Source organism: Danio rerio, chromosome 7, assembly GCF_049306965.1.
Source record: "Danio rerio strain Tuebingen ecotype United States chromosome 7, GRCz12tu, whole genome shotgun sequence".
NCBI lineage: Eukaryota > Metazoa > Chordata > Actinopteri > Cypriniformes > Danionidae > Danio > Danio rerio.
This window is the reverse complement of record NC_133182.1, coordinates 50,553,931-50,580,463: the sequence shown is the minus strand read 5'-3', so window position 1 is coordinate 50,580,463 and position 26,533 is coordinate 50,553,931. Positions and strand designations below refer to the sequence as shown.

The window sequence follows — 26,533 nt, the reverse complement described above, 5'->3', positions numbered from 1 at the left end:
TATCGCAATAGCAGTACTGCATTATCGTAGTTGTAGAATCACTTTAGTACTATTGCAGTAGTTGTACTGTAGTAGTTCTTCCTACCAAAACTAAAGAAATCCACTTTAAAATATAGTATAAAATGTATCCGGCTAACCAAATAATTTCCAAATATGTTTTTTTTTTTTTTTTTTTGATGAAGGATGATGAAACTTTAAAACATTTATTTTGTAGCTATGAATTTGTCCAGAAATTTTGGTTAGACTTGTATCATTATTTGAACAGCCCTCCTACCTTTGCATACTCATTTAGTTAAAAAATTTTTTTAAGAAGTTATCTTCAACTTTTTTATCTTGTTTGGAGTTTTTTTTTTACAGAAACAAAAGTGCATGGCTTCAATCCATACTTTTCCAATTGCTCATGCATTTGATTTCCATATGTGTGACAACAAAAACTGTCAGATTTTTGGAACTATATGAAGAACTGTTGTCTACTGACTGCTTTGAGTTAGATAGCTTTCCTATAATGCTCTTAATTTATTTTCATACACTTTTGTACAATTGTAATTCACTTACCACTTTCTTTGTTAGTCTTTTTTCTCTCCCCAGTTAATGTAACTTGCATTTTCCTCTCTCGTACCTCTCTTTTATTGATTGTGGTTGTATATTTTCATTCATGAATAAAAATGAAAATATCATTTGCCTTGCTGTTTATTTTAAATCAGAGGCAGCAGCGCCATCTTGTGGAATTAAATGTGAATAGACAGTGCTGTCTAAAGTGTTCTTCTAAAATTAGATTTTTCACGGCTCATGTGTGTAGGTTTAGCAGTTTCATGTTTATGCTAATAAGTTATTTTCACTGCCTTTAAAGTGAAATGACGAAACAAACATGGGAGGCAGGAGGAAAAACGCTTATTTTATAAGAAAATGTCATACGACTCAGGTTTATGGATCTATTCATAACCAGATGTAAATTCCCTTTGCGGGAAATTTTTCCCTTTTTTCTGTTATAAACGAATGATCTAGTAAATCTAATAAAGCACAAAACTGAGAAGAACAGACAGCTATTTACCTCGATACAGTTCACGCGAGAAGTTAAGTTGTAAGAGTATGGCAAGCCGTATTAACATTTAATCTATAACCCGTAGTATTTGCATCCATCCTTTCATTCATTTTCATTTCGGCTTAGTAGTCCCTTTATTGATCTGGGGTTGCTACAGTGGAATGAACCACCAACTTATTCAGCATATGTTTAATGCTGCCATTCCAGCTGCAACCCATCATTAGGAAACAACCATACGATCTCATTCACACTCATACACTACGGGCCATTTAGCTTGCCTTACCCAATTCACCTGTATATGTTTTTGGACTGTGGGGGAAACCGGAGCACACGGAGGAAACCCACATAAACACGGGGAGAACATGCAAACTCCACAATTGACACAGCCGGGGCTCGAACCAGTGACTTGCTGTGAGTAGCTACTCGTTCATTAGATTCTACCTATTAATTAGATACAATCTAATTAGGAACTATACATAATAAATAAGTACTACTCATTCATTATAAACTAGTACTCATTCATTATATACTTCTTATCCATTAGATTTATTAGGTATAGCCTACTCATTAAATAGACACTAGTTCCTATTCAGCTATAGTTCTTATTTTAATAGTGACTACTATTCTCTCTCGATCTGTCATTGAGATATCAACTATTCAGCTTTGACTATGTATTCCAGCTCGGACTAGTACATATTTTTATGTTCTAGTAGGTAATCATAGTTACTTATTAATAAGATAGTTCTTAATATAGATACTAGCACTTTTTTTTATAGATAATAGTAATTATTCATTAGGAACAAGTATTAATTCAGTGGATACTAGTATAAATTTAGTAGAGAAAGTGCTAATTAATTAGATACTATTATTAAATAGATGGTTCTTGTAAAATACATACTACAATTTATTTAAAAGATACTAGTGGACATTTATAAGTTAGTACTTGTTTGAAATGTTACTAGTAAAAATCTTTATTTTACTGATAAAATGTTTAATTGAACTCTACTCTTCCATTTCCAGAAATTCATTCATATAAGACGAGTAAAAAAGCAGAACTGACTAGTAAAATAAGAATTCCCTAATCAAAAAATCCTTAAGGATCCCAATAGGATTTCTTTATAGGATTTCAATTCAAATTTCTTGATTTTTTTATAGGATTCTTTAAAAAAATCCTATAGGATTCCAATAGGAGCTTTCTTATAGGATTGTTTTGAAAAATCCTAAAGGATTCCAATAGGATTTCTTTATAGGAATCAAATTAGAATTTTTATCATATTTTGGAACCATTCCTACTGGATTTCAATGGGATTTTTTTTTCTTAAAGGATTGTTTTATAGGACAAGACATAAAAATCTTTTAGGATAATTTCTACAGTATTTTAATGGGATCCAATTTATATCTTAATTTAGATACACTTTTCTATTGTCTCTCTTAGTCTACTATACAATAGATTTGAATGTATTATGCAGTTTGCTAATGCTCACTTTCATGTACAGTATTAGTGCACAAATTTCTAAACAAACATACCTAGACCAAAATGCCGCCAGACCAAACTGTGGGCTGGCCCACACAAAACCAAAATCCACTGTGGGCCCAAAACAAGTCCACACAAAGTGAAGTGTATATGGCCACACTGGGCAAAGTATAGGTATACTGGTGCACAGTATCTGGGTTAGAAGTATGCGGGTATGTGGGTATTTAGTAATTAACAAAATAGGTCCCACTAACACTAAGTTGAGTCCAGGCACAAAATGTCCCAGTATAGCACTCATAGAAAGAAGTGTGGTTATGAACATGCAGGGCCATTGTGGCTTTAACATGAAACAAATCTTCACTTCTACTATGAGGCAAAATAGCACAATATTACTTTAACTGCATAATTACATATTTTTAAAGATAAAGTCAGTAATAAATGAAGCCTTCTAAAAATATAAAGACAACATGGACTATTTTTCAAAGGTTTGGGAGAAGACTGCTTTATTTTATAAAAATGCAGATATAAAAGTAACCTTGTAAATAATTATTCCTGTTTAAAATGCTAACTTTTCCATTTAAATATGTTAAAATATAATTTATCCCAATGATGTTAAAGCTGCATTTGAGGCATTTGTGTCCTACAATAAATCATTCTAATGATTTCATTCTTATTTTTATTAACCCAAAACTTAGTTATAAAAGATAGTGTATGATATATAAATACTAGTAAAAAGTACTATAGTTGGCCTAATGAATAAGTACTAGTACCCATTAAACAGACACTATTTAATAAATAAAATGAATAAGTACTGGTATCTAATAGTTAAGTACTAGTACCTAAATAATAGGTATCTAAGGTAATGAATGAGTAGTATCTAATAAAAACAACTAGTGTCTAATGAGTATAATATAAAATAAAATTATGAAATCAAAAATAATACATTTTTAACTTTTATTCAGTGTTTACAATGCAAATCCAGTTAGATCCACTTAATTGTTAAACAAAGCAAGTCTCTCGAATTTATACTAAAAGACAGACACTTTACAAACTGTACATGATAATTTGAACATTTTAAAATTACTATTGTTATATCATAATAATATTAGTGAAATGAATTTAAAAACTAAATAAATATAAATGTACACCGGTGTACATTTATATTTATTCAGTTTTTAAATCCATTTACACGAGTAAATACTTCATGATGGGCTAAAAGTCTGCGTGCGCAGATTCCGTGTGAACCTGCTAATGAGTAAGCACTTTTAAAAAGCACCACATAAAGGAAAAGATAATATCTAAAAAATAAGCACCAGTAAAATGAAAATAGAATAGATACTAGAACGGCTTCAGATTAAATGTTAAACGGCTTGCCATAGTAAGAGCTGGTCTGGGAACAGTCACGAGGCGCTTTGACCCAGTGACGTTGCGCAAGTGATGTTTAGAGTAACTTTACAGGAAGCAGCAGTATAGGCGCGCGAGGCCGTACCGAGCCAATGTAAGTAAATGAAAACTATTACGAATAATATATGTCTATAAACGATTTGTATTTTATACTAAGAAGGTTTTGTAATGTAACAACAATGTCAAGTTGATATACATGTGTGGTCCCATAGGCGACAGCTGGAAAGTTTCTGATGTAACCCTCAATTGTGTTCTCCTCTAAATTCAATGCATTTAATTTGAGATTTAAACGAGAGGTAAGCTAACATTTTTGGATACATTTTAAGATAACGTTTACCCGGTGTATTTTAGATTTTTAAAGTAATCTTCTCAACCCTCAACGATAAGCCCCTCCCAGGCGGGTGCCCAAAAGGAAACATCAAATTAAAATGCATTTCTGGGTCTTTATCGACCCATAGCTTTTGTATTACAGCAGAAATCATAGCCTGCTATCTATTTCCCTGCCACTTTCTCTGTGTATTTAAAATAAATTCACCAAAAACGTGTAAATCTAATCATTTACTCACCTTAACCTTACTTGTTCCCAGGGATAGGTAAAAAAATAGCTCAGTTTTACGTGTATCAAAATAAACTACAAAATACAGCAGCCACAATGTTTCAAAATAAAATGCTGTATTTTGTATTTTGAAAATACTACGAAATACTTTTACAAGTGAGCATGACGTTCTGTACAAATTTTCTATCAATAGGTTTATTGGATCAATCCCTTCACCATTAAACTGATTAAATGAAGTAAACAGTGTTTGACAGCAACAGCTTTCCTCTGAGCAAGTTTAAGTCAGCTTCTCTGCACCTTATCACCTTTACTGTAAGAATAAAAAATGTAAGTTTTATTAATAAAAAATCATCTTTTAGATTTGATTTTAGCATCGATTTTGTACAAATTTTATAAAGAAAGTACTGTCTTGAATATTATCTCTTTAATCATTGTACCAACAATTTAATGCAGGTAATGAGTTGGAACATAGTAGGGTTGGGCGACTAATTGGAAAGTAATCGAAATTGACATTCAGAATTTTTAATCGATCAAATTTTTCCAAGTCTATTTTTTTTATTACTTTCCCTAATGTGTGTGGAGTCACGTGACCTTGCTCTGTTAAGGCTGAATTATACTTATTATAGTATGTGTTATACTTATTATACTATTATACTTTTGCCAAGGGCATGCCATGAGTACAGTATGCCACAATCTTCGCATACCCGCACACCTCTTTAAAGAGCCCATATTATACATGAAATAGGGTCATATCTTAGGGTGCTTTCACACCTACACTTTTGTTTCGGAACGTATCTCGTTTGCCCAGTTAGCGCGGTTCGATTGGCATATGTGAACAGGGCAATCGCGCTCTGTTCCGCGCCAAAGTAATCGCTCCGAGATCGCTTGAATGAGGTGGTCTCAGCTCGATTGAAACGAACCCTGGAGCGGTTCGATTACAGTGAGAAAGCGATCCGATCCGAGCGCGGTTATATCACAGTGTTTTATGGATATGTAATAGGCTTACGGCTATATGAAGAGAGAATTATGAGTAGGGCGGGAAGTTTCGCGAGTCTCCGGATGCCCGCAAACAAGTGATGATCTCCCGGTAATCTTGTGTCTCTCTCCCAGTCCTCAAATAGGCATCATCGCGCACCCTTCTCACCCCTCCCCACCGTGTCTCTCCCTCAGACACGTCACGCGCGCACACCCTGTCAATCACCACCAAACCACCACCTCTCCTGACAGCTGAGCGTGACGCTGCAAAATAAACCCTGACACTCTGACCAATGTGAGGAGAGTTTACTCGCACGTGACTTGTTTTAGCTCTTTTGGTCCGATTAGAAACTTTGCAGTGTGAAAGCGAACCGCTCCAAGAGCAAAGAGCAACAATGTAACAATTCTAATCTCTGTTTCGGAACAACTGAATCGATTCACAGGTGTGAAAGCACCCTTAGTTGTAAGGGTCTCCAACAACAGTTTAATATGCATGCAAGGTCAAAAAACACTTTCGTGGTCTTATAATCTGCATTTATTTTTACCTAATTATCCCAGCGACTCCTGTATGAATCGTCCAGTGATTCATTTGTTCCCAAACCCCTCCTTAGCGCGAAGCTAATCTGCGGTGATTAGACCAATGACAGCCTATTGCGATTGGTCGACTGCCTTCAGTCAGAGTGAAAAGCCAAACAGCTAATCAGCAATATAAAAGTAATCACAGTTCATACACGCTCGATAGTGTAGGCGTGGATTTTAGCTGCCAGTGGGTCAATGTAAATACAGTCGATGAACTTGAAAATTCAGACGACTATTTTATTGAGCAAAAACTCCAAAAACTGTCGAGGAGATCACATAGCTTGTTTCACTCTGCTCTTTTCACAGACACACACACAAACACACACACATACCTCCGGACGACAGCGCACGTGCACACACACTACCCTCGTCCACGGAGCTCCGTAAACCAAGCAGCACGCGTCGCGTTTTTAACGTGACTTTGCACGGGATAACAGAATATAGCCAGTTAACCTGATACAGTACACTCGGTTACAAGTAACAAATCACAACTAAATACATTTGCAAGGTAGAGTCAACGAGGCAACAACTTTAATCGCACATACTTACACTTGAGAATGGAGGAAGAAACCCATCCTGACGTCCAGCAGTAAGTTACTCTTTACTGATCCTTCCTTTAACAAACGCCGATGAAGTATTCTTGGTAGCATGTAGTTTGCAGAAGTTTCCAGTAGTTTTCAACTGCTTGGTTATAATGCTGAGGTTTCATCTTTGGGTAGAGACTCGATATAATATCCATCTGCAGTGTGACTTCAATCGACCGGCATGTTTGTGTGCGTGTGTTTGTGGGTGTGTGTGTGTGTGTCTGGGTTTCTGCGTCAGGGGGCGGGGCCTCAGGTTCGAAAACTCCCGAGGTTTGCGCGTGCACGTGAATAACTTGGTTTCGTTCGTACGTCATGGCGAAACACCTAATGACTCGGTATCAAGGCGACTCGTTTGAAGCACTATGAGTCGACTCTTTTTTTAGATGAATCAACCGTTTTAAACACTGTACACTTACAGATTTAAGCCTTAGCTGGATACTTCACTTCACTTAGAGCTGTGTTACACACTACATGGAGGGGAATTTTCAAAAACCCATAATATGGGCTCTTTAAAAAAAATTTACTTGCACATCACAACAGCACATAGCGCAAGCTTTGTGATTGGTCTATTTGGTAGCGGTTATGACGGTAGGCAGTGCAGAGAGACAGTTTTTAGGCAATGTGTGTTTTAATTTCAGTTGTTCAGCATTATTCAGTAAATAATTATACACAGTAGATAGTGTGTGTTTCTTTCAATTATTTGTAAATCAAGTAATGCATTCAAAAATCTCTCACTTGTAAGTTGAGCAGTTTTACCATACGAAACTTGTCAGTGAACTATGAGGGCATAAAATAAATAAAATGATCGTTTATTAATTGTAATCAGGTTAAGATGTTCATTTAATCAAGATTTTGATCTCTTGAAGTTGCCCAGCCCTAGAATATAGTACTATATCTTTTGATTGTGAAAGTTGCCACCATCTCTTAAAAGTTAAAATCTTCAATAGTCCATGTAAAATGACGATTTCTGAAAACTACTAATAGTTTTAGTCATTTCCATAAACCGTTTTTTTGCAAATGAACTTTTCAAAATACAATAGAAAGCACGATTTCTCAAAAAATGGGGAGTTTTTGAACAGTAAACTGCAACAGTTTTTAATATTTTTGTCTCATACTGATTAACTATGTCAAAGTTTGTAATTAACTGTAAGAGCACCTTCAGATTAGCTACTGGCATTTAAATCAGCCAATTTATTTCTGTAGGTATCGCCACTGTAGGACTGTTATTTGTCTTATTTTCCTGTCTGATTTTGACCTGCTCCCGAATTAACCCCTGCTATTTGTCTGTTGTTATTTTTTTTATATGTGATGCATAATTTCCATCCATTCTTCAAGCATTGATCAACATCTTCAATATTAGTCAATTTTCTCTTCTGTTCTCAAGCCTAGGCAAATAACTTTTATTACATTTGTCTTTTATTACATTAACTACATTTGTATGATGTCATCATGTAGACTTCTTACAACGTATTTATTGTTTTTTTTTTTTTTTCCAAAAATACAAGACACTAAAGTATTTTAATACAAAATATTCAGCCATTTTCATCAACCCTATCAAATGCAAATGACAAAATAGTATTTTGTGTTTAAAATACGTATTTGATATACATGTATTATAAATACTGCCCATTCCTGCTTGTTCCCAATTTGATTGTCTTCTGTTGAACACAAAAGATATTTTAATGAAAACTGGAAACCAGTAACCACTCAATTCTACAGTATTTGTTTTTTATTTTATTGAATTGAATGGTTCTAGGTTTTTTTTTTTTAAGAGTATCTTTTTATTGTTTAACAGAATAAAGAGACTCATAAATGTCTGTTACCACTCGAAGGAGAGTAAATATTGAGCCAGTCAGTCAGTTTTCATTTTTTAAATGTTTTTAAGTCATTTTTGAATTACTTGTGTTGATTATCATAAAACCTTGCGGTCAGTTTCTACACTTCAGGTACATCATATGCAGAGCGACAGTTTTATGGTCAACTAATTGCACTCATAAGTAGGACCAGACAGAATCTGCGGACATGTTTTTCTATTTCTGCAGAGAATTTTGTAAAAAAATCTGCAGATTTATGTGGAATGATTTTGGGAGTATCACAACTAAATACTTGATATGTGAAATAAATAAATAATACATTTTTAAACTCTTATTTAATGTTTAAAATGCAAATCCAATTTGATCCACTTATTTGATAAACAAAGCAAGTCTGTCATATAACATATTCACTAAAAGACAGAAAAGTTACTTTACAAACTATATTTTAAATTAGCCAAATAAACATTTTAATGTTCCTATTATTATACCACAATAATATTACTAAATAAATAAAAAAAACTGAATAAACATACATTTACACAAGTAAATACATAGACTCAAGGATTTCTGCACTCACAGATTTCATGTGGGTCTACTCATAAGTAATCTTAATATCATTACAGATGGCTTGCAACGACGTGGACAAGTCCAGCTTCGATGATGTCTGCTGTGACAGCGGACACTCGAGTTGTGCTGCAGCTATGGAGAAGGAGAGGGAGTCGTTTCTGAGCCCAACAGAGAACCCGTCCACCATCAGTGTTTCATCTAGTATGCCTCCTGACCAGCAAGGCTATGATGTAGAGTTTGACCCTCCACTAGAGAGCAAGTATGAGTGCCCTATCTGTCTGATGGGTCTCCGCTCGGCAGTACAGACCCCCTGTGGCCATCGATTCTGTGACTCGTGCATTAGGAAATCCATCAGGTGTGTAATATTTGATGCACAGAGTTCTTTAAATAAGCAACATGACAAAGACCTCTCTAATGACATCCTCGCACTAGGTACAGTTGTCTTGAACCGTGGTGAAGCACGATTGTCCCTTCTCTCTCCCCCGATGGCCTGCACCCACACTACATTTTGCCTTCCGAACCGGAGCACATTTACATCATCGATGATGCGACTGTTCGGTTTAACAGGAAGAGAAGCGCTCTCGTTCAGCACAGCGGAGATTGCTTTAGTTATATCATTTTAGTCACTCAAACGAACCATGCTTTGGCATTCCTCTTCCAACTGGGCCCAGGTGCGGTTCAGTTGGCCAGAAACAAATTTTGAACACCTCTCATTTTATACTCTTGAGCAATTCAAGATTAAATTCACACTTAGCTGATGATTGATTATAAAGCTTGTTTGGCATGCTGTCCCAGGAGAAGCCCTGAGCTTATGAGATCCTCGAGCCCTGGGCTCCATCCCGTTTGCAGGGCGATAGGGGAATTTGAGCTCAGGTACAGTAGATATCGATATTTTGGACTGTGGGATGAAACCGAAGATTCCAAGGAAAACGAGCAAACTCCGCACCGAAATGTCAACTGGTTTAGAGGGGACTTTAACTGGAGACATTCTTGCTGTGAGGCAACAGTGCTAATCACTGGGTTGTCATCATGTCGCCCATCTGAAAAGCGAGGGGGAATAGGGGTGGGTGGGGGTGGGGGGGATTGTTCTTTTGAGACGAAGATACTGAGATGAGAAAACTCTGGTTATTTATAGTGAGTTAGGAATCATCTGATTGGAGAATCAATCGTGAGCTGATGCAGGACCAGCTGTGATCAATCAAAACCATGTGATCCTCTCAAAATTAGTTTATAAATAAACTATACTATACTTAAAGAACATTTTAGTTTAATTCAGTGAGATCTTTACTGACTTTTATAAAGTGAACATGAAAAACTCCTACTAGAAGGGTTAACAAAATCAGGTGTTTGATTTGTGTTAACATATATCACTCAACCCTTGTTCTCTTGCTTTGCATTTTATTTTCTCCCAACCCTCTGCCACACACACACACACACACACACACACACACACACACACACACACACACACACACATTATGAAAACAAGCTTTGATTACAAAACTAAGCTTTAAAATATCATCTTACAAAGACTTTTAATCTTCAGATATTCAATATATTATACAATTGAGCCATAAAAGCCTGATTTCGGTCAAATCATTTTTTAAAAAAAACACCATAAATCATTAAGTCTTTAAGGGCGTACTCACACTATGTACAGTTGCCTTGAACCGAGCCAAAGCATGCTTGTCCCCCCTCCCGTCTACCCTGAAGGCCCGCACTCACATTATATTCGGGCCTGGGCACGCTTGTGTCATCGATGATGCCCTGTTCAGTGGACGCTCTCACTCAGCACAGTGGAGATTTCTCTAGTTATATTGTTTTAGTCTTTTTGGATGCGGTTACACACAGTCAAATATTTCACCGAACAGATCAGCCACTTTTGACGCTCATTAACAATCATAAAGTCCTCGTGCTGCAGAAATTATGAGGTTTGCTGAAGGCATCTTTAATAAACTATGACAGTTTGCGGTCATTGAACAGTAAGAATAATTAATTAATCTATATTAACCAGTCCCTTAAAAGTCACGTCTCGTCTTCAGTTTCGGGCTTAGGCGCGTTTTGCACTCAAACAAAAGCGTACCGCGCCAAAGCCCAAGTGAACCGCGCTCAGGCACACCTCCTCCAACCGGGCCAAGTAATCCGTGCCTGACCCCGGTTCAGAGCACTCACACTTATCAAACGATCCAGGAAACAGGCCTGGGCATGGTTCGGATAGCACAGTGTGAGTAGGCCCTAAGACTCATTTGTCAGGATTTACATGTTTAACATGTCTTATTTTTCTGGCAGGGACACGGGGCAGAAATGTCCAGTTGACAACGAGGTGCTGCTTGAGGAACAGCTTTTCCCTGATAACTTTGCCAAACGAGAGATCCTCTCACTCACCGTCAAATGTTCTAACTTTGGATGCAGTGAAAAAATGGAGTTGCGCCAATTAGAGGTAAATTTGCTGTTGTGACATGTTGAATGTGTGTTAAATGATGTGTTTTCAACATTTGCGCTTGCAACAAAAGTCACACCACAAAACCCCTTAAAAATAAATGAGTGAAGGAAACATCTGAGAAAATATTTGAAACTTTTGGAGTATTTTTGCAAGAATTGCCCTAAGGTCAATGAACTTTCATTATCAGACTCAAAGTTTATTAGGGGAGAACAGACATGATAAACAATGCAATTAGCAATACAGGTCAATAATAAAAATGTTTTCTCGGATTGAACCACAGTGGCGCAGTAGGTAGTGCTGTCGCCTCACAGCAAGAAGGTCGCTGGGCCGCTGGTGAGCCTCTGCGTTTCTGTGTGGACTTTGCATGTTCTCCGGTGCTCCGGTTTCCCCCACAGTCCAAAGACATGCGGTACAGGTGAATTGGGTCTGTAGTGTATGAGTGTGTGTGTGGATGGATGTTTCCCAGAAATGGGTTGCGGCTGGAAGGCAATCCGCTGTGTTAAAATGTGCTGGATAAGTTGGTGGTTTATTCCGCTGTGGCGACCCCGGATTGAAAAAGGGACTAAGCCGCAAGAAAATGAATGAATAAGCCACAGTTAACATTAAAATTGCATTCTGTGAAACATCCAGCTGATAAATAAATGTCTACATTACGGCTGCATTTACACTGCAGATCTTGGTGGTCAATTCCGATTTTGTGACTGTGTCAGATTTTTTTGATGATCCACTTACATCATCTTTTAAAAGTGACTCGTAGCCGATTGTCTGCATTAACACTGCACACGACAAAAGCGCAATAACCATTAAAAAAGAGCGGGTGCTGGCTAGGGTTGGGCCGATAGACAATGCCATCGTGCATTGATGATGGCCAATAGACAACACGATGCTGAGCCGGAAGTTCCGGGAGTCTCCCGCAAATGCATAGAGACTCCAGGATGGCCGCAAACGAGTGATAATCTCCTTTCTGGTCCTCAAATAAGTCACGCACCTTTCTCACCACTCACCACCGGATCCCTCCTTGCTCTTCAGACACATCGCCATATTCATTGTAGTTCAAGCTACATTTTGAGTGTGGTGTTTACAAACAATCTCCAACTACAGATAAAAACACAAGCCAACATTTCCAAAAATATTTTCACGCAGACAACATGATACTTTCTAAAAACTATTTTACACGTATTACAATAAACATAAACTACATAGATTGTCACATATTTTTTTAATATGCTGTAATAGATTTTTAAAATTACATATATATATATATATATATATATATATATATATATATATATATATTTTTTTTTTTTTTTTTTTTCAATATACATTTTTTATTATTTACCACATGTACATAGACATTTAAAAAAAAATATTAGGTCATGAATATTTACCTGAAAGTTTTGGAAAATTCATGGGAAAATCCTGGAATTTTCGTAGCAAAAATCTATATGAAACCTGTTAAGAGCCAGTATCCATATTTGTGCACATCACACACTGTGCCATGCCATGTCACATCCTAATTATTCCAAACATTGTTTTCTGAACAGAGTGACATGGTGGCTTAAGGCTGATTTATACTTCTGCGTCAAACGCCGGCGTATGCTACGGCGCTGACGCATAGCCCTTCGCGCTATAGCCTGACGTGCACCTCATAGCCTGACGTGCACCTCTCAAAAATTGTAACTACACGTTGCTACGACGCATAGCGCAAGCTCTGTGATTGGACGGCTTAGTAGCGCTGACGAGTTTGGGCGGGACCGAGAGCCGCGCGAATGGCGTGAGCGATTGTTTACAAGTGTGGAGTCCCGTGAAGGAGCTCCGGATGGAAAGTTTTGTTTTGTGTTTACCTCATAGTTAAAGTTGTTGCACGTCCGCCGGTTCCTGCCTCAAAATGAGCGAGTTTGAGCCACTTGTACATCCCGGAAGTGTTCAGGAAAAGCAATAAAGCAGTGAAGAAACTTGACACAGAGGAACATTTACACCTCACTGCCAACTAGCGTTTCGGAAGTGTTAATGCAGACCGACAGAGACAGCGCGCAGAAGTATAAATGCACAGCCACGCGCGTTGCTTGCGCCATGGGTTACGCCGGTCACCTGACGCAGAAGTATAAACGAGGCTTTAGGGGTTAGCACGATCGCCTCACAGCAAGAATGCTGCTGGTTAGAGCCCTGGCTCGACCATTTGGCATTTCTGTGTGCAGTTTTCATGTTCTTCCCGTGTTGTCGTGGGCTTCGTGTGGGTGCTCCGGTTGAATTGAATAAACAAAATTGGCCGTAGTGTATGTGTGTGAATGCGAGAGTGTATGGATGTTTCCCAGTAGTTGGCGGTTCATTCCACTGTGGTGGCCCTTGGTGAATAAAGGGACTAAACCGAGGGAAAATGAATGAATGAATGAATGAATGTTTTCTCAACACTGGCACTGCCATCTGTTCTTGGATTTAGCCAATATAGCATTTGTGGAAAACAAGCATCCCTCGAAAGTTTCTCATATTGTTGCAGCTACAAACTCAGTGCTCACATTGAATATTATGGTGAGTTGTATTATTTTGATGTTTCTCAGTTGTTGCTCAATACGAAGACCGATCCATGCTTTGAATAAGCATGGTTTATAAAACCATGTGTTTTTCAGATTCTGTTAATCTGGGTTCTTCAATCTGCGCATAAACTCCTCATGAACACGGACCTTTTATCAGTGGCATTTAAAACCCTATAGCGAGCAGTCATAAATGGGATTGCTAAATATCAGCCGTCATGGTGGCGTTTTGTCTAAATGTGTTGTCTCACTCTTTCTTTCCTTCAGAAACACTTGTCTCAGTGCAGGTTTGCCACTGCGCCGTGCCCTCAATGTCAGGAGTCTGTTCCCATAAGCCACCTGGATGAACATAAGAGCCAGCATTGCTTACAGCGGATTATGACCTGCCCTGACTGTGCTGGGAGCTTTGTGTATGCTGTCAAACAGGTAAAAGGAGAACCATGGTTTCCTGTTTGCATACTGGAGACTTTTATATCTAATTACAAAACCATTGTTTGGTTTTTATGACTAAAATTGATGCTTTGCAAAACCCTTTTCAATAGTTTCAAATTGTATCTAAACATATGTTTTCTTTTGTGTAGAATCATGAACAGTTTTGTCCTTTCGCCAATACAGTGTGTGAATATTGCGAAATGGAGCTCATTCGGGATCAGGTGTGTCACTGTTATGCTTTCTATCTGAAGACTGTAGTCGATTCTGGCTGATACTTTGTACATTATGGAACTGAAGCTGAATGAATCTGTTTTTGCTGGTTTCAGTTGGCGCTGCACTGTGACACCGACTGTCTAAAAGCTCCTGTGGCCTGTACTTTCAGCACTTTTGGATGTCGTGAAAAGGTGGGCCATATCATTGCATAGCAGAAACAGGATATAAGAAAATATTTAATAACCTGCAGTACCACTTTAGGTTGTTCATACATTTGTCTTTTTGATTAAGACAGTTACTGTTCAAAACCCTTGCTTTTAGAAAGTAAGCAAGCAATTATTACTTCTGTTCAGCATGGATGCATTAACTTGAGCAAAAGTCAAACTAAAAAGTTACAATTGATTCAGAAATAAATGAATGGGGTGGCGCAGTAGGTGTTGCCTCACAGCAAGAAGGTCGCTGGTTCGAGCTGGGTCAGTTGGCATTTCTGTGTAGAGTTTTCATGTTCTACTCGCGTTCGTGTGGGGTTCCTCCGGGTGCTCCCCCACAATCCAAAGACATGTGGTACAGGTGAATCGGATTAGCTAAATTGTCAGTAGTGTATGTGTGTGAACGACTGTGTATGGATGTTTCCCAGTGATGGGTTGCAGCTGGAAAGCCATCCACTGCGTGAAACGTGCTGGATAAGTTGGTGGTTCATTCCGCTGAAAGTATCTCCGCTGAACGTGAAAGTATCTTGAGTTTGTGTTTGCCACGGACCTTATTTAAGCGATTTTACTGATACCCCATTCAAAAAACCCATTGTCTTTGGGACGAGGGAACCGGAACTGCTAAAATGCTAACTCACTTCTGGGTTTTTGCATACAAATTGACATCATAGTTCCTCCACTCTATTTGTCTGTTTTCTTTATGTGTGTTGCAAAATTTCCATCCATACTCCAAGCATTAACCACCTTCTTCAATATGAATCAGTTTTTTGGTCTGATCTCAAGCCTAGGCAAATAACTGAGAAAGCACCAATCAAAGGCCACATTTGTAAGATGTCATCACGTAGACTTCTTATAAAGTATTTTACAGTATTTTAAAAATGAAAAATGCAAGACACTAAAGTATTTTGCTACAAAATATTCAGCCATTTTCATAACCTCAATCAAATACAATTGACAAAGTACTATTTTGTATTTGAAAAACGTGTTTGAAATACTTGTATCATAACTACTGCCCATCCCTGATGCCAGTAATAATTATTGTTAAACAATCAGAAGATGTGCTTTTTTTCATCACATACACACTTTTTAGGTAACTAGAACATTTTCTCTTTTCTTATCCCATTTAAACAGCCACTTTCATGTAAGAGGAGTTGATGAATGAACTTGTTGCAAATCCAGCAGGTTGTATAGCTAATCAGAGATATAGAAAGTACTAGAGACCCAGACTTAAGTTAAAGTACAAGTGCTCTATCGAAAAAGTGACTTGAGTAGAAGTTGAAGTGCTATTTAAGCATCATACTTAAGTGGAAGTACTAAAGTATTCAACATTTTTTGTACTTAAGTATTGCAAGTAGTGTATTTCAAAATGTACTACTCATGTACTGAAAGTGATTGTGTAATGTAGTTATTTAAAAAAGCAGTCTAAAGACATCATATTGTTTTGTTTAATTTAAAAATCTTTTTTATTGGTGGGCACGTGATTAAGCAGAACAAAAAGAAACATGGCTTATGATAACGTTTTTCTCTTGTGCTTGAACCACAGATCTGACAGATTATAACAGCTTTAACACACACCTTTCAAAGTTGTGTGTCACAAAAGCACTCCGTAATCCACTCAAAACACTATTGAAACTTTAGATCGCAAATTACCGGTTGTGAATGATATAAATGGGAGTTCTAAACATTCTACCGGAAGACACTGGTCGCTATGGCGCCCTCGATGCGGCAGCCAAGAAAAAGGTCCATAATTGTAGTGAGTAGGTGTGTGAATGTACACTGGTCTCATGTTTTGGTTCGGTTACGAATATCATGCCATTGGTTCGGTTCAACTCGGTGCATCAACAATGCTTTCCATACATAATTAGAATTTTTCTACACAACACAAGAATTTTTTTAATTAAATCTATAAATATATTCATACAGGGCTCAAAATTAACCTTTTTGCTTGGTAGCACCGGTGCTCCTAACTTTAAAAACTTAGGCGCATCAGCCAAAATTTCGTCGCACCCACCAATTATAAGCACCGTTACTACAAGTTTTATACAAACATATTTATTGCATTTGAAATCAACACTAATCAAACTAACAAGCAAAAAATATTTATATATATCCAAGCGTGAGGAAAATATGTCTCAACGAAATCCCGTTATCCAAAGAAAATAGATTTTTATAACGTAACTGAGTGAACGAAAGGTACACGGAGCGCTTACCGGCCCTGCATGCACTGCTTGAATCTGTTAACGGTATAACTTTGCTGTTCTCACAAGTGCTGTCTGATATTGCACTGATGCTTTTAACATATACTGTACCTTATTATATGCATACATCATGTTAATAGCAATACCGGTCTTTTTTTATGAGTAGCGATATTAATTTACTCAGTGCAAGCCCGTTTGCGATGGTGTAGGTGGTGTTCAATTTGACATATAGCTGCCCCTTGCACAGCGGACAGCATCTGGCGGTTATATGAAGGATTAAATAGCTCTCGTGCTAAATGTGGCAAACAGTTACCTGAAAATTCTATTCCACAGACTTTTCATAGCGAACTTGAAGCCAATGGAAGTCTTTTATCCACTCTTGGAAAAGTGTAGATGGTGGATTAACATTCAGCACATGATATCTACTAAGATGTGTCATTATTTGTAGCTTTAGATGCCATGGTTTCTAAAACAAAATCTGTCAGTGTTATCTTCATTCTCATCTTCAGCTCTTTACAGTTTTTCGCGGTAGTAGCTCTCTCTGTCATCCCAAGCAAGAAGGCACTGACTGAGTGATTGACAGCTGATATTAACCAATCATTCGCGTTCAGTGCTAGAGCAGTGGTGGGCCAATAAGAAGAGCGTGAAGGCGGGGCAAGCATTACGGACTTGGTTTTTACTGCAGCAAGTCGACATGACAACTGTTTTAAACCATTGCAGAGCACTGCGTTTAGTGTTTCAAGTGCAGACAAAGAGCTTAGAGATGCATTCTGCGTGAATGTCTCCCGAATCCGCGCATGTGGTGAACATTTTTCAGTAAAAACTGGTCGCACACAACAATTTTTAACACTCGCACAAGTGCTCCCGAATATATTTTGAGGTCGCATAAATAAAATTTCAGGCGCATATGCGACCAAAATGGTCGCAATTTCGAGCCCTGTTATATATTATTGTAATACAATTTTGTTCTTTAATACAGCAGTAAGATGAACTGTACCCTTAATTTGACCTTCTCAAAGTAAAATATCTCTTTCTGAATGTATCAAACAAGACTCCAACACATGCACAGAAGACAACATGAGCATTTATAGCAAATAAACTCATGTAAATATCATCCCGCTTTTTGAGCGCTGACAGGCGAGGTCTTGCACCTCTATGATTCGTTATTGTCTTCACCTGCTTAACAGAAAGGGCTGCGATCGGCTTTAGAAATGAAAGCGCTGTTCACCAATGGCAGGAAAAACAGCTGCAGTTACAGTCTGTATGCGCACAATACGCGGTTATCATGGGTAATCCATAATAGACCCAGTGGAGAAAACTTGCACCTCAGGCACGCTTGTCTCTGGATCCACAAGTATCGCTTTAACAGCCAAGAGGAGTGGAAAAGTTACCTCAATCAGGACAGCGGGTCAAATGTCCAAAGTGAGAGAGAGAGACAGAGGTAAAGATGAAGTTTTACAGCATTTCTCCGTAGTAGTGGAATAGCGGCTTGTGTGCTGTGTCACCTTCATTGTAGTAAGAGCGCTATTTACTCGCCTTAGATTCATTCGCCATATTATGCGACATCGTGCATAGGAGATAAATGACGTCAGCACGTATTAACTGGTTATGATCTATTACTGAACCGATATCAATATTTTTGACACCCCTAGTAACGCGTAACGATGCAGCAAATAAAAAATCTATCGGAGTAAAAGTATTAAACTCATCGAAAATATGTACTGAAGTAAAAGAGGAAGTAGGAGAAAAAACAATGCTCCAGTAGAGAACAGATACAGCCTTTTAGTACTCAAGTACAGTAGTTCTACTTCGTTACTATACATCTTTGACTGTAATAAATGTCAAAACTGTATAACATTTCAATGTAAAGACCTGTCAATTTCTTTTAAAATGTTGCAGATGACAAGAAATGAGCTGGCCCAGCACATGCAGGAGTTTACACAGATGCACATGCGTTACATGGCTGAGTTTCTCCGCAGCCAGACTCTCAATAACTGCACAATGCCCTCAGCTGCTGCCCACTTGTCCTCAGATGATCGTGGAGCCTCCGCCCGATCGCCAGATTCTTGTCAGTGCAAACAGGAGCTCCTGAACCTGCGAGAGACAGTACTGGAGCTGGAGGGTCGGCTGGTCCGTCAAGATCAGCAAATCCGGGAGCTGTGCATCCACAACGACACGCAGAAAAACCAGGTCACTGAGCTACGGCGAAAGCTTGTCTCACTAGAGGAGAGCACCCGAGAGCTGGAGGCGCAGCAGTACCAGGGCATCTACGTGTGGCGTGTGGAGAACTTCTCACACCACCTGCGCAACCAAGAAGCCGGTCAGCCTATTGTCCTCCACAGCCCACCCTTCTACACAGGCCGGCCTGGGTACAAACTCTGCCTGCGACTGCACCTGCAAACCCCCAGTGCTCCTCGCTGTTCTAACTTCATCTCGCTTTTCGTGCACACTATGCAGGGTGAGTTTGACAGCCAGCTCTCCTGGCCCCTCCAGGGCACCATTCGGCTGGCAGTGCTGGACCAGGTAGAGGGGCAGCACCATATTGAAGTGATGGAGACCAAGCCAGACCTGCAGGCTTTCCAGAGGCCTACCGTGATGCGCAACCCCAAAGGATTCGGCTATGTGACGTTTCTGCACCTGCAGGCATTGCGGCAGCGTGGTTTTGTGAAAGAGGACGTGCTGTTGGTGCGCTGTGAGGTCACACCACGATTTGACGCTAGTCTCAGGAGGGAAGGTGTTCAACCTCGAGGACCAGAACCTTCAATTTGAGCAATTTTTTGTTTTCAGTCTTAAGTTCTCAAAGACACTCTGCTGAAATGACAGAAATACAGCTAAACCTGTTTTTTTGTTTGTTTTTTTGACCCATGCCCATTTGTTCTGTTGGTTGAATATCTTGTTTTATTTACAAATGCTTTCCAATGCATATTTATGCAGTGCAATCAGTGGACAAATATCTGTAGGAATCACATCCCCAACTCACAAAATATTGTCAACCAAGCTAAGGGTGTAAAAACTGTTGTTTTAATGGTGCTGCTTATGCTAAGTGTTAGCTTTCACAAATTTATTTCACGATACTACGTTTAACAGCTCATACTGCCTTAGAAGTTGTGTAAAATATATACTTTTAAATGAAGAGATGTCTGACAGAGTACAGAGCAGCACTGTTTATTGTGATTGTAGGCAAGTTTGAGCCTCAAGGTCATAGGTCTCAAACTGGATTACTGAAGGGCTGCAGCTCTACACAGTTTTGCTCCACCTCTAATCAAACACTCCTCATCCAACTAATCAAGGTGGTTAAGACTACTCTTGAACACCTTGGCTGTTTCTCAATTCCAAGAATGCAGAGAACGGACTTGTGTTCTTGTGGTGACTATTCTTCCGAGGGAATTCGACAAGAACGGTCACCACAAGAACACAAGGGAGACTGTGAGAATAGAAAACGCGTCCTGTCAGAAATGAGATGCTGTGTTCTTCACTGGTTCTTCCTGATGGTCACATGACCTTCACATGTTTTTAATGAAAAATTATTTAAAGATTACAGCATTCGTACAATGATTTATTGTTTCCCCCCTTTTCTTAATATATACTATGCATAAAATCCTTACAAGTATACTTTGCACAATACAAATGAAACTCATTATGGTGGCTTGAGGAAGCTAACATACTGCAATACTACATAAACTTATTTTTCTGCTTCTGTCGTCTCCTGAGACTAATTTCTATGTGCATCTCCTCCTAGACCGTTCATTCTACAAAAACCAAACTAACTCCGAACCTCCTAACTATACTGAATTAGGTTGCTATATCTTTTCCAACTGATCCAACTTACGGTTTTCCCCAAACTGACCCTGAAAAGTCGTAAAAGTCCCATTGACTTAACATTGTATCAAACTTTATGACCTCATAACTTTGTGCCAGACAGTCATACAGTCAGGTTTGGACTCATTTAACTCTGACTAGCAATCTGCCAATCACTGATGACCTTTCAACTTACTAGCCGCACCCTAACTACCAATTATGACACCATAGCAACTGTCACATAGACTTCCGTTGTAAAGAAAAAAAAAACAAACGTCATTGACTTTACAATGTACATACTAACAACATACCAATTCATGACAAACAATATACTAGTCCATACTAGCAACATAATTCATACTATAAACACACTAGCTACATGCTAATTTATACTAAAATTATGCTAAAACATGCTAGTTTATACTAGAAACATTCTAGCAACATGCCAATTCCTACTTGAACCATGCTAATTTATATTAGTACCCACCTAGAACACCCTAGCAACGCCTTAGCAGCCACATAGCAATCACTCAGAACACCTTAGCAACCGCCTAGTAACCACTCAGAGCAACCGCCTAGTAACCACTCAGAGCAACCACCTAGCCAGAAACAAGCTGATCCATACTAGAAACATGCTAGCATACATCTAGTTATCTTTCTATGCCAACCGTTTCAAACTTTTTAAAAACTACGTCAACCTTTTAGACGAGGCTTTCTCAAGACACCAGAAAGTTTGTCCACAAACTTTTCTAGTTTTAATATGAATTTCAGCAAATAAACAACCAACTTAATGAGTTTATGCCTCTGTTGGGATTTTCATGGTAATGTTCACTTCCACTGTCTTGTTTAGGGAAAGATACGTTTTATCTCTGACCTTTATTAATAAATCTATATAAAATGCTGCGCTTCCCACCTCCTTTGTTTAGCTGCAATGACTTCTGGGACTTCTCAAGCAAGTTTTGCCTTTAAGTCTGCAATGTCGTGTCCACGATATCAAGAACACATCTGGGAAATTTCATGTGTCCTCCATTCTTGCGGTCTTGAGTTTAGGAACTGAACTTTGGCAGTTAATGATTATGTTACAGGAGGACACAAGAACACTAAAGAACCCATATTGAGAAACAGTCTTTGGTTAGTTGGATCAGATGTGTTTGAATAGGGTTGGAGCAAAACTGCAGAGCTGTGGCCCTCCAGGAATTGAGTTTGAGACCTATGCTCTAGGTCATTAACAGCTTTAAAATGTTTATAGACATAATGGGGTTATATGTAGAATTCAGAATTCATTTTGTTGTTGAAGTTGAAAATATTTACCGTCTATGCTTCAAACCAATATACTGATAATGAACATCAACGTCATTCGTGAGGCTAAGAGTGTGTGCTTTCTTCTCAACAAAATAAACACAGCAAAATTTACCACAGTGAGAAAACTGCTGTGAAGAAAGCATCTGACCATAGCAGTGTCGATTGGTTGAAAGTTCTGTAATTCACCAGCGTCTTGTCGACAGATGAGGTAATAAATATTGAATTGACACATGAAAGTTAAGCTAATAAAGCCTTGTTCACTTCAATATGTTTAATTTATAATGCCTCAAAGGACAACCTCCAAATGGAGAATTTTTTTTATATTGTCCATAAGGTATTTACACAATGGCAGTAAAAGCATTTAGTGCTTAAACATTATTACATTTACCCCTTTAAGGTGTGATCATTTCAGCAACATTTCACTGAAAATTCATTTTCACTAGGTTTTTAATCTATGGTCCCAACAGCTTTCTGTCATCTAATGCTGCTCATTTGAAGTCATTCTGATATCAGCCTGGGTAAATCTTTCACCCTCACATCAAATCTCCAGTTGGGTGGAATTATATTGTGATGACTGGATTTCAGAGACAAAACCTAGCACAACAACATTTCTGAAAAGGGTTGTATGTACTAATCTCATGTCCTATAAATAATAATGTTTTAATGTAACTTCTGGTCACTTCATTTATTTTGTGCCTGATACTGCCTGATTATTTCCATTGTTGCAGTGTTCTACATGCTTCACTTTTTATTTAATCAATTCATGTTGGGTGATGCGGTGGCGCAGTAGCTAGTGCTGTCACCTCACAGCAAGAAGGTCACTGGTTCTAGCCCCGGGTGGGTCAGATGACATTTCTGTGTGGAGTTTGCATGTTTTCCCTGTGTCCGCGTGGGTTTCTGCCGGGTTTTCTCCAAAAGTCCAAAGACGTGATATTGGTGATTTGGGTAAGCTAAAATAGTCTGTAGTGTATGAGTGTGAATGAGTGTGTATGGATGTTTCCCAGTGATGGGTTACAGCTGGAATGGGATCTGCTGCATAAAACATATGCTGGATAAGTTGGCGGTTCATTCCACTGTGGTGACCCCGGATTAATAAAGGAACTAATCCGAAAAGAAAGTGAATGAAATTAATGAATTAATGTTTATCATGTTGGCTTGAGAAAGCCAACACACTGTAAAATGAATCTATATACATCTCCCTCTTGACCATTCATACTACAACCAACAAACTAACTCTGAACTGTACTAAATTAGGTTGCCATATCCTTTCCAACTGATCCGACTTATGGTTTTTCTAAAACTGTCCCGGAAAATTCTGAAAAGTCGCATTGACTTAACATTGGACTAAACTTTGTGACCTCATAACTTTGTGCCAGACTGTCATACAGATTTAAGATTATGCTCATTTAACCCAAACTATCAATCTGCCAATCACTGATGACCTTTCACCTTCCTATCCACACCCTAGCAACCACTTACAGCACCCTAACAACTGTCCTAGACTTCCATTGTAAAAAAAAAAAAAACTGCCATTGACTTTACGATGGACATACTAACAACATGCCAATCCACACTAGCAAAATATTTACCCATACTAGAAACATACTAACGACATACTAATCATACTAGAAACATGCTAATGCATATTTTAAACATACTAGCAACATGCTAATTTATACTAAATTCATGCTACCAACATGCTAGTTTATACTAGACACATGCTAGCAGCATGCCAATCCATACTAGAACTATGCAAATAGCATGCTAATTTATGCTAGAAACATGTTAATTCATACTAGAACTATGCTAATTTATGTTAGCAACTGCCTAGCAACTACTCAGAACACCCTAGCAACACCTTAGCAACCACTCAGTACACCCTAGCAACACCTTAGCAATCCAGCTTCACAAGTCCCAAACCAACCAAGCCAGTGGCTTCAAATGGACTAATGCTTTGCAAGTTAAACTGATAGTGAACACCTTAGCAACTGTAACCCCGCCGGTCCTATGCCACCCAACCCGCTCCGACCTGGTATTGAACCGGTGACCTTCCGCATGTGAGTAGAGTGCTCTATCAAGGAGGCTAAAGACCATGGCCTCTAACATCTGTCACTAGAGCACCTTTAGAGGTCAGGGGAGTGAGGTTTACCTGCACAGACTTTACTAGCTGGCCTCCGTTACACAACCACCCAGCAACACCTTAGCAACCGCCTAGCAACAGCCCAGCAACCAGTCAGAACACCCTAGAAACACATTAGCAACCACCTAGCTACACCTTAGCAATCCAGCTCCACATGTCCCAAACCAAGCAAGCCAGTGGCGTCAAATGGACTAATGGACTATCAGCAAGTTAAACTGATAGTTGTATTGACACTTGAGGACATCCCTTTTCGTGTTTATTTTTCATTTTCCACCACATTATACAGTTTATATGTCTGTATAAATTATTGTTGAATTATTGTTGGTCCCTTCTGTCTTTTCATGCGCACTTCAAGTCACTTTCTCAGGTGTGTCCTACTCGCATCTATGCCCTCAACACAGCTGCTTTCTATCCCAGAAAACGCTCTGCCGCTGACTGTGAGCAGCTGGATGTCAGAGTGAGCATTTGTGACACTGTGACGTCGCTCGAGGTGAACCTCTACTTCCTGCTCCTCTACAGGCGATAGCAGAGAGCCTTCAGAGATGTGGTGAGTAATCTTTATCTCAGGGTGACTCAGCTGTGCTCTGCTGCCGCTTCGGTCACTGCAGCCTATAGGGGAATTTGAGGAAGTCATAGATTCACACAAGGGAAAAAGGCTTTACAATTGTAGTTTACCCATGATAAGAATAGCATTATTTACTGGCTTTGTCAGCTTGTAAATCTTGCTTGCATGGAAAAGGGTGGTTTTTTAAAGAATCGCATGGGACACTTTTTTGCATTATGAAAGTGAAAGAGAACTGAGGCTTTCAAATCACAAAATGACAGAAATAGTATTTTAACTTGAGCTAAACTCATGTAAAAGCTTTAAAGGGTTAGTTTACCAAACAACTTTTATGATTTATTTCTTTTTTTGTTTGTTGGAATGTTGGGGAAAAAAGAAGTTATTGACTTTCATACACTCAAAAAAAAAAAAAAAAAAATTTTGCTGCTTATTCAAACTACCCATTTAAATTAAGCCAAAACAACACAATTATTGATATTTTTTTTGGGGACAACTTAATTGGTGGTCCACTATGATATCATATTTTAAACTTTAGTTGATGTGTAGCTGTGTGAACATAAACAACATCCCTGAATGTAAGACGCTCAAAGTTCAATGCAAAGGGAGACTTTAGCCTTTACAGAGTTAGCTTAGCACAGTGAACAAAGTTTGGGGACTACGAGAAAAAAAACAAAACAAAAAAAAAAACATCCGGGCTAATGTGATCACGAATGCTTCAGGTTACGTGTAATCACCACGCACATACACCCTGCGCAGCGAAGGGGTGTGGCCAGAAGCGCTTGTTACAGCAAAGAAAGCTAAAATGCCGTCTAAACGCTGCTATTTCCACAAATACAAACCACAGAACGCAACACAAAGAGAAAAGTGCTTACAGCTTAATTTTAATTATGTTCCAGAGAATTATATAAAATATATATTTGACAATGGACAGCACTGCCAGGTCAGTGCTGGATTTGGCTAAAAAAACTCCTCAAAGAAGAAGCAGCTCCAACCATAATAGAATAAGCTGTGGATTGTGAGCCACAACCTGTAAGTATCTTCATTTGTTAAAATTGATATGTGAACATTTCATATTACTTACACGTGCTTATAACCCGAATACATATGAAAGACACTTGTCAGAGGTTATTTTAGAGAGCAAGCACAAGCAGTGGCAGATTTAAGCATGGGCCATATATATATATATATATATATATATATATATATATATATATATATATATATATATATATATATATATATATATATATATATATATATATATATATATATATATAACATTTCATGTTAGCAGAGTAGCAGTATATAATCAATGCAAGATAAATGATAAAATAATGTGATTTTTCTACAAATGAAGCATGAACACATTGCTTAGCATCTTATAAACATAACCAAGCCTTACAATTACTCTTTAGACCACCTCTAAATTCAATAACTTAAATTTGAAAACACAATTAAGTTAACCAAATCAATGAGTTGGGACAACATGCATGAACTGCGGAACCCTGCATTTTACTGATGTTTTTTTATTCCTTGTTAATTGCTGTTTTTTTAACAACATTCTTCAGTATATTAATTAATTACTCACCTATTATGTGTTAATGGTGATTATACATAAAACATTATCTGTTTATGAAGATAAAACGGTTAAGTTGTCTCTAAAAACAATCAAAGATTTCAACTTATTTTAAGTAAGCAGTTTGAACAAAA

General features: G+C 38.2%; 3 protein-coding genes across 13 annotated transcripts in view; 1 reads left to right on the top strand and 2 right to left on the bottom strand.

Moving 5' to 3' along the window:
* acana (aggrecan a) overlaps positions 1–26,533 on the bottom strand; it is a 904,300-nt gene that overhangs the window by 45,041 nt on the left and 832,726 nt on the right. The gene's annotated exons all lie outside the window — the stretch shown is intronic.
* Positions 3,960–22,790, top strand: traf6 (TNF receptor-associated factor 6). Of its 3 annotated transcripts, none has more exons than XM_073906578.1 (8): positions 3,960–4,014; positions 4,133–4,216; positions 9,052–9,350; positions 11,285–11,435; positions 14,237–14,395; positions 14,551–14,622; positions 14,728–14,805; positions 18,921–22,790. In XM_073906578.1, the coding sequence occupies exons 3-8, from the start codon at positions 9,052–9,054 to the stop codon at positions 19,788–19,790; spliced, it is 1,629 nt and encodes a 542-aa protein (XP_073762679.1). In that variant the 5' UTR covers positions 3,960–4,014; positions 4,133–4,216; the 3' UTR covers positions 19,791–22,790. The 3 variants fall into 3 exon arrangements, with proteins under 3 accessions (XP_073762679.1, NP_001038217.1, XP_068078401.1); XM_068222300.2 differs by lacking the exon at positions 3,960–4,014 and adding an exon at positions 5,913–6,619 and having other exon boundaries at positions 4,133–5,235; NM_001044752.1 differs by lacking the exon at positions 4,133–4,216 and having other exon boundaries at positions 3,996–4,014; positions 18,921–19,875.
* Positions 19,860–26,533, bottom strand: part of LOC101885386 (proline-rich protein 5-like) — a 19,003-nt gene continuing 12,329 nt past the window's right edge. For all 8 annotated transcript variants that reach the window (XM_073907304.1, XM_073907307.1, XM_073907299.1 and 5 more), the window contains one exon: positions 19,860–24,870. In XM_073907304.1, the coding sequence (XP_073763405.1) occupies positions 24,617–24,870 (254 nt within the window). In that variant the 3' untranslated portion in view covers positions 19,860–24,616. The remainder of the gene's footprint in view (positions 24,871–26,533) is intronic.

Excerpts from the sequence above, each read along its gene's own strand:
- traf6 (XM_073906578.1), top strand. The coding sequence starts at position 9,052 with ATGGCTTGCAACGACGTGGACAAGTCCAGCTTCGATGATGTCTGCTGT. Across the intron at positions 11,436-14,236 it reads TGGAGTTGCGCCAATTAGAG|AAACACTTGTCTCAGTGCAG; the intron begins GTAAATTTGCTG and ends TCTTTCCTTCAG. Across the intron at positions 14,396-14,550 it reads TTGTGTATGCTGTCAAACAG|AATCATGAACAGTTTTGTCC; the intron begins GTAAAAGGAGAA and ends TCTTTTGTGTAG.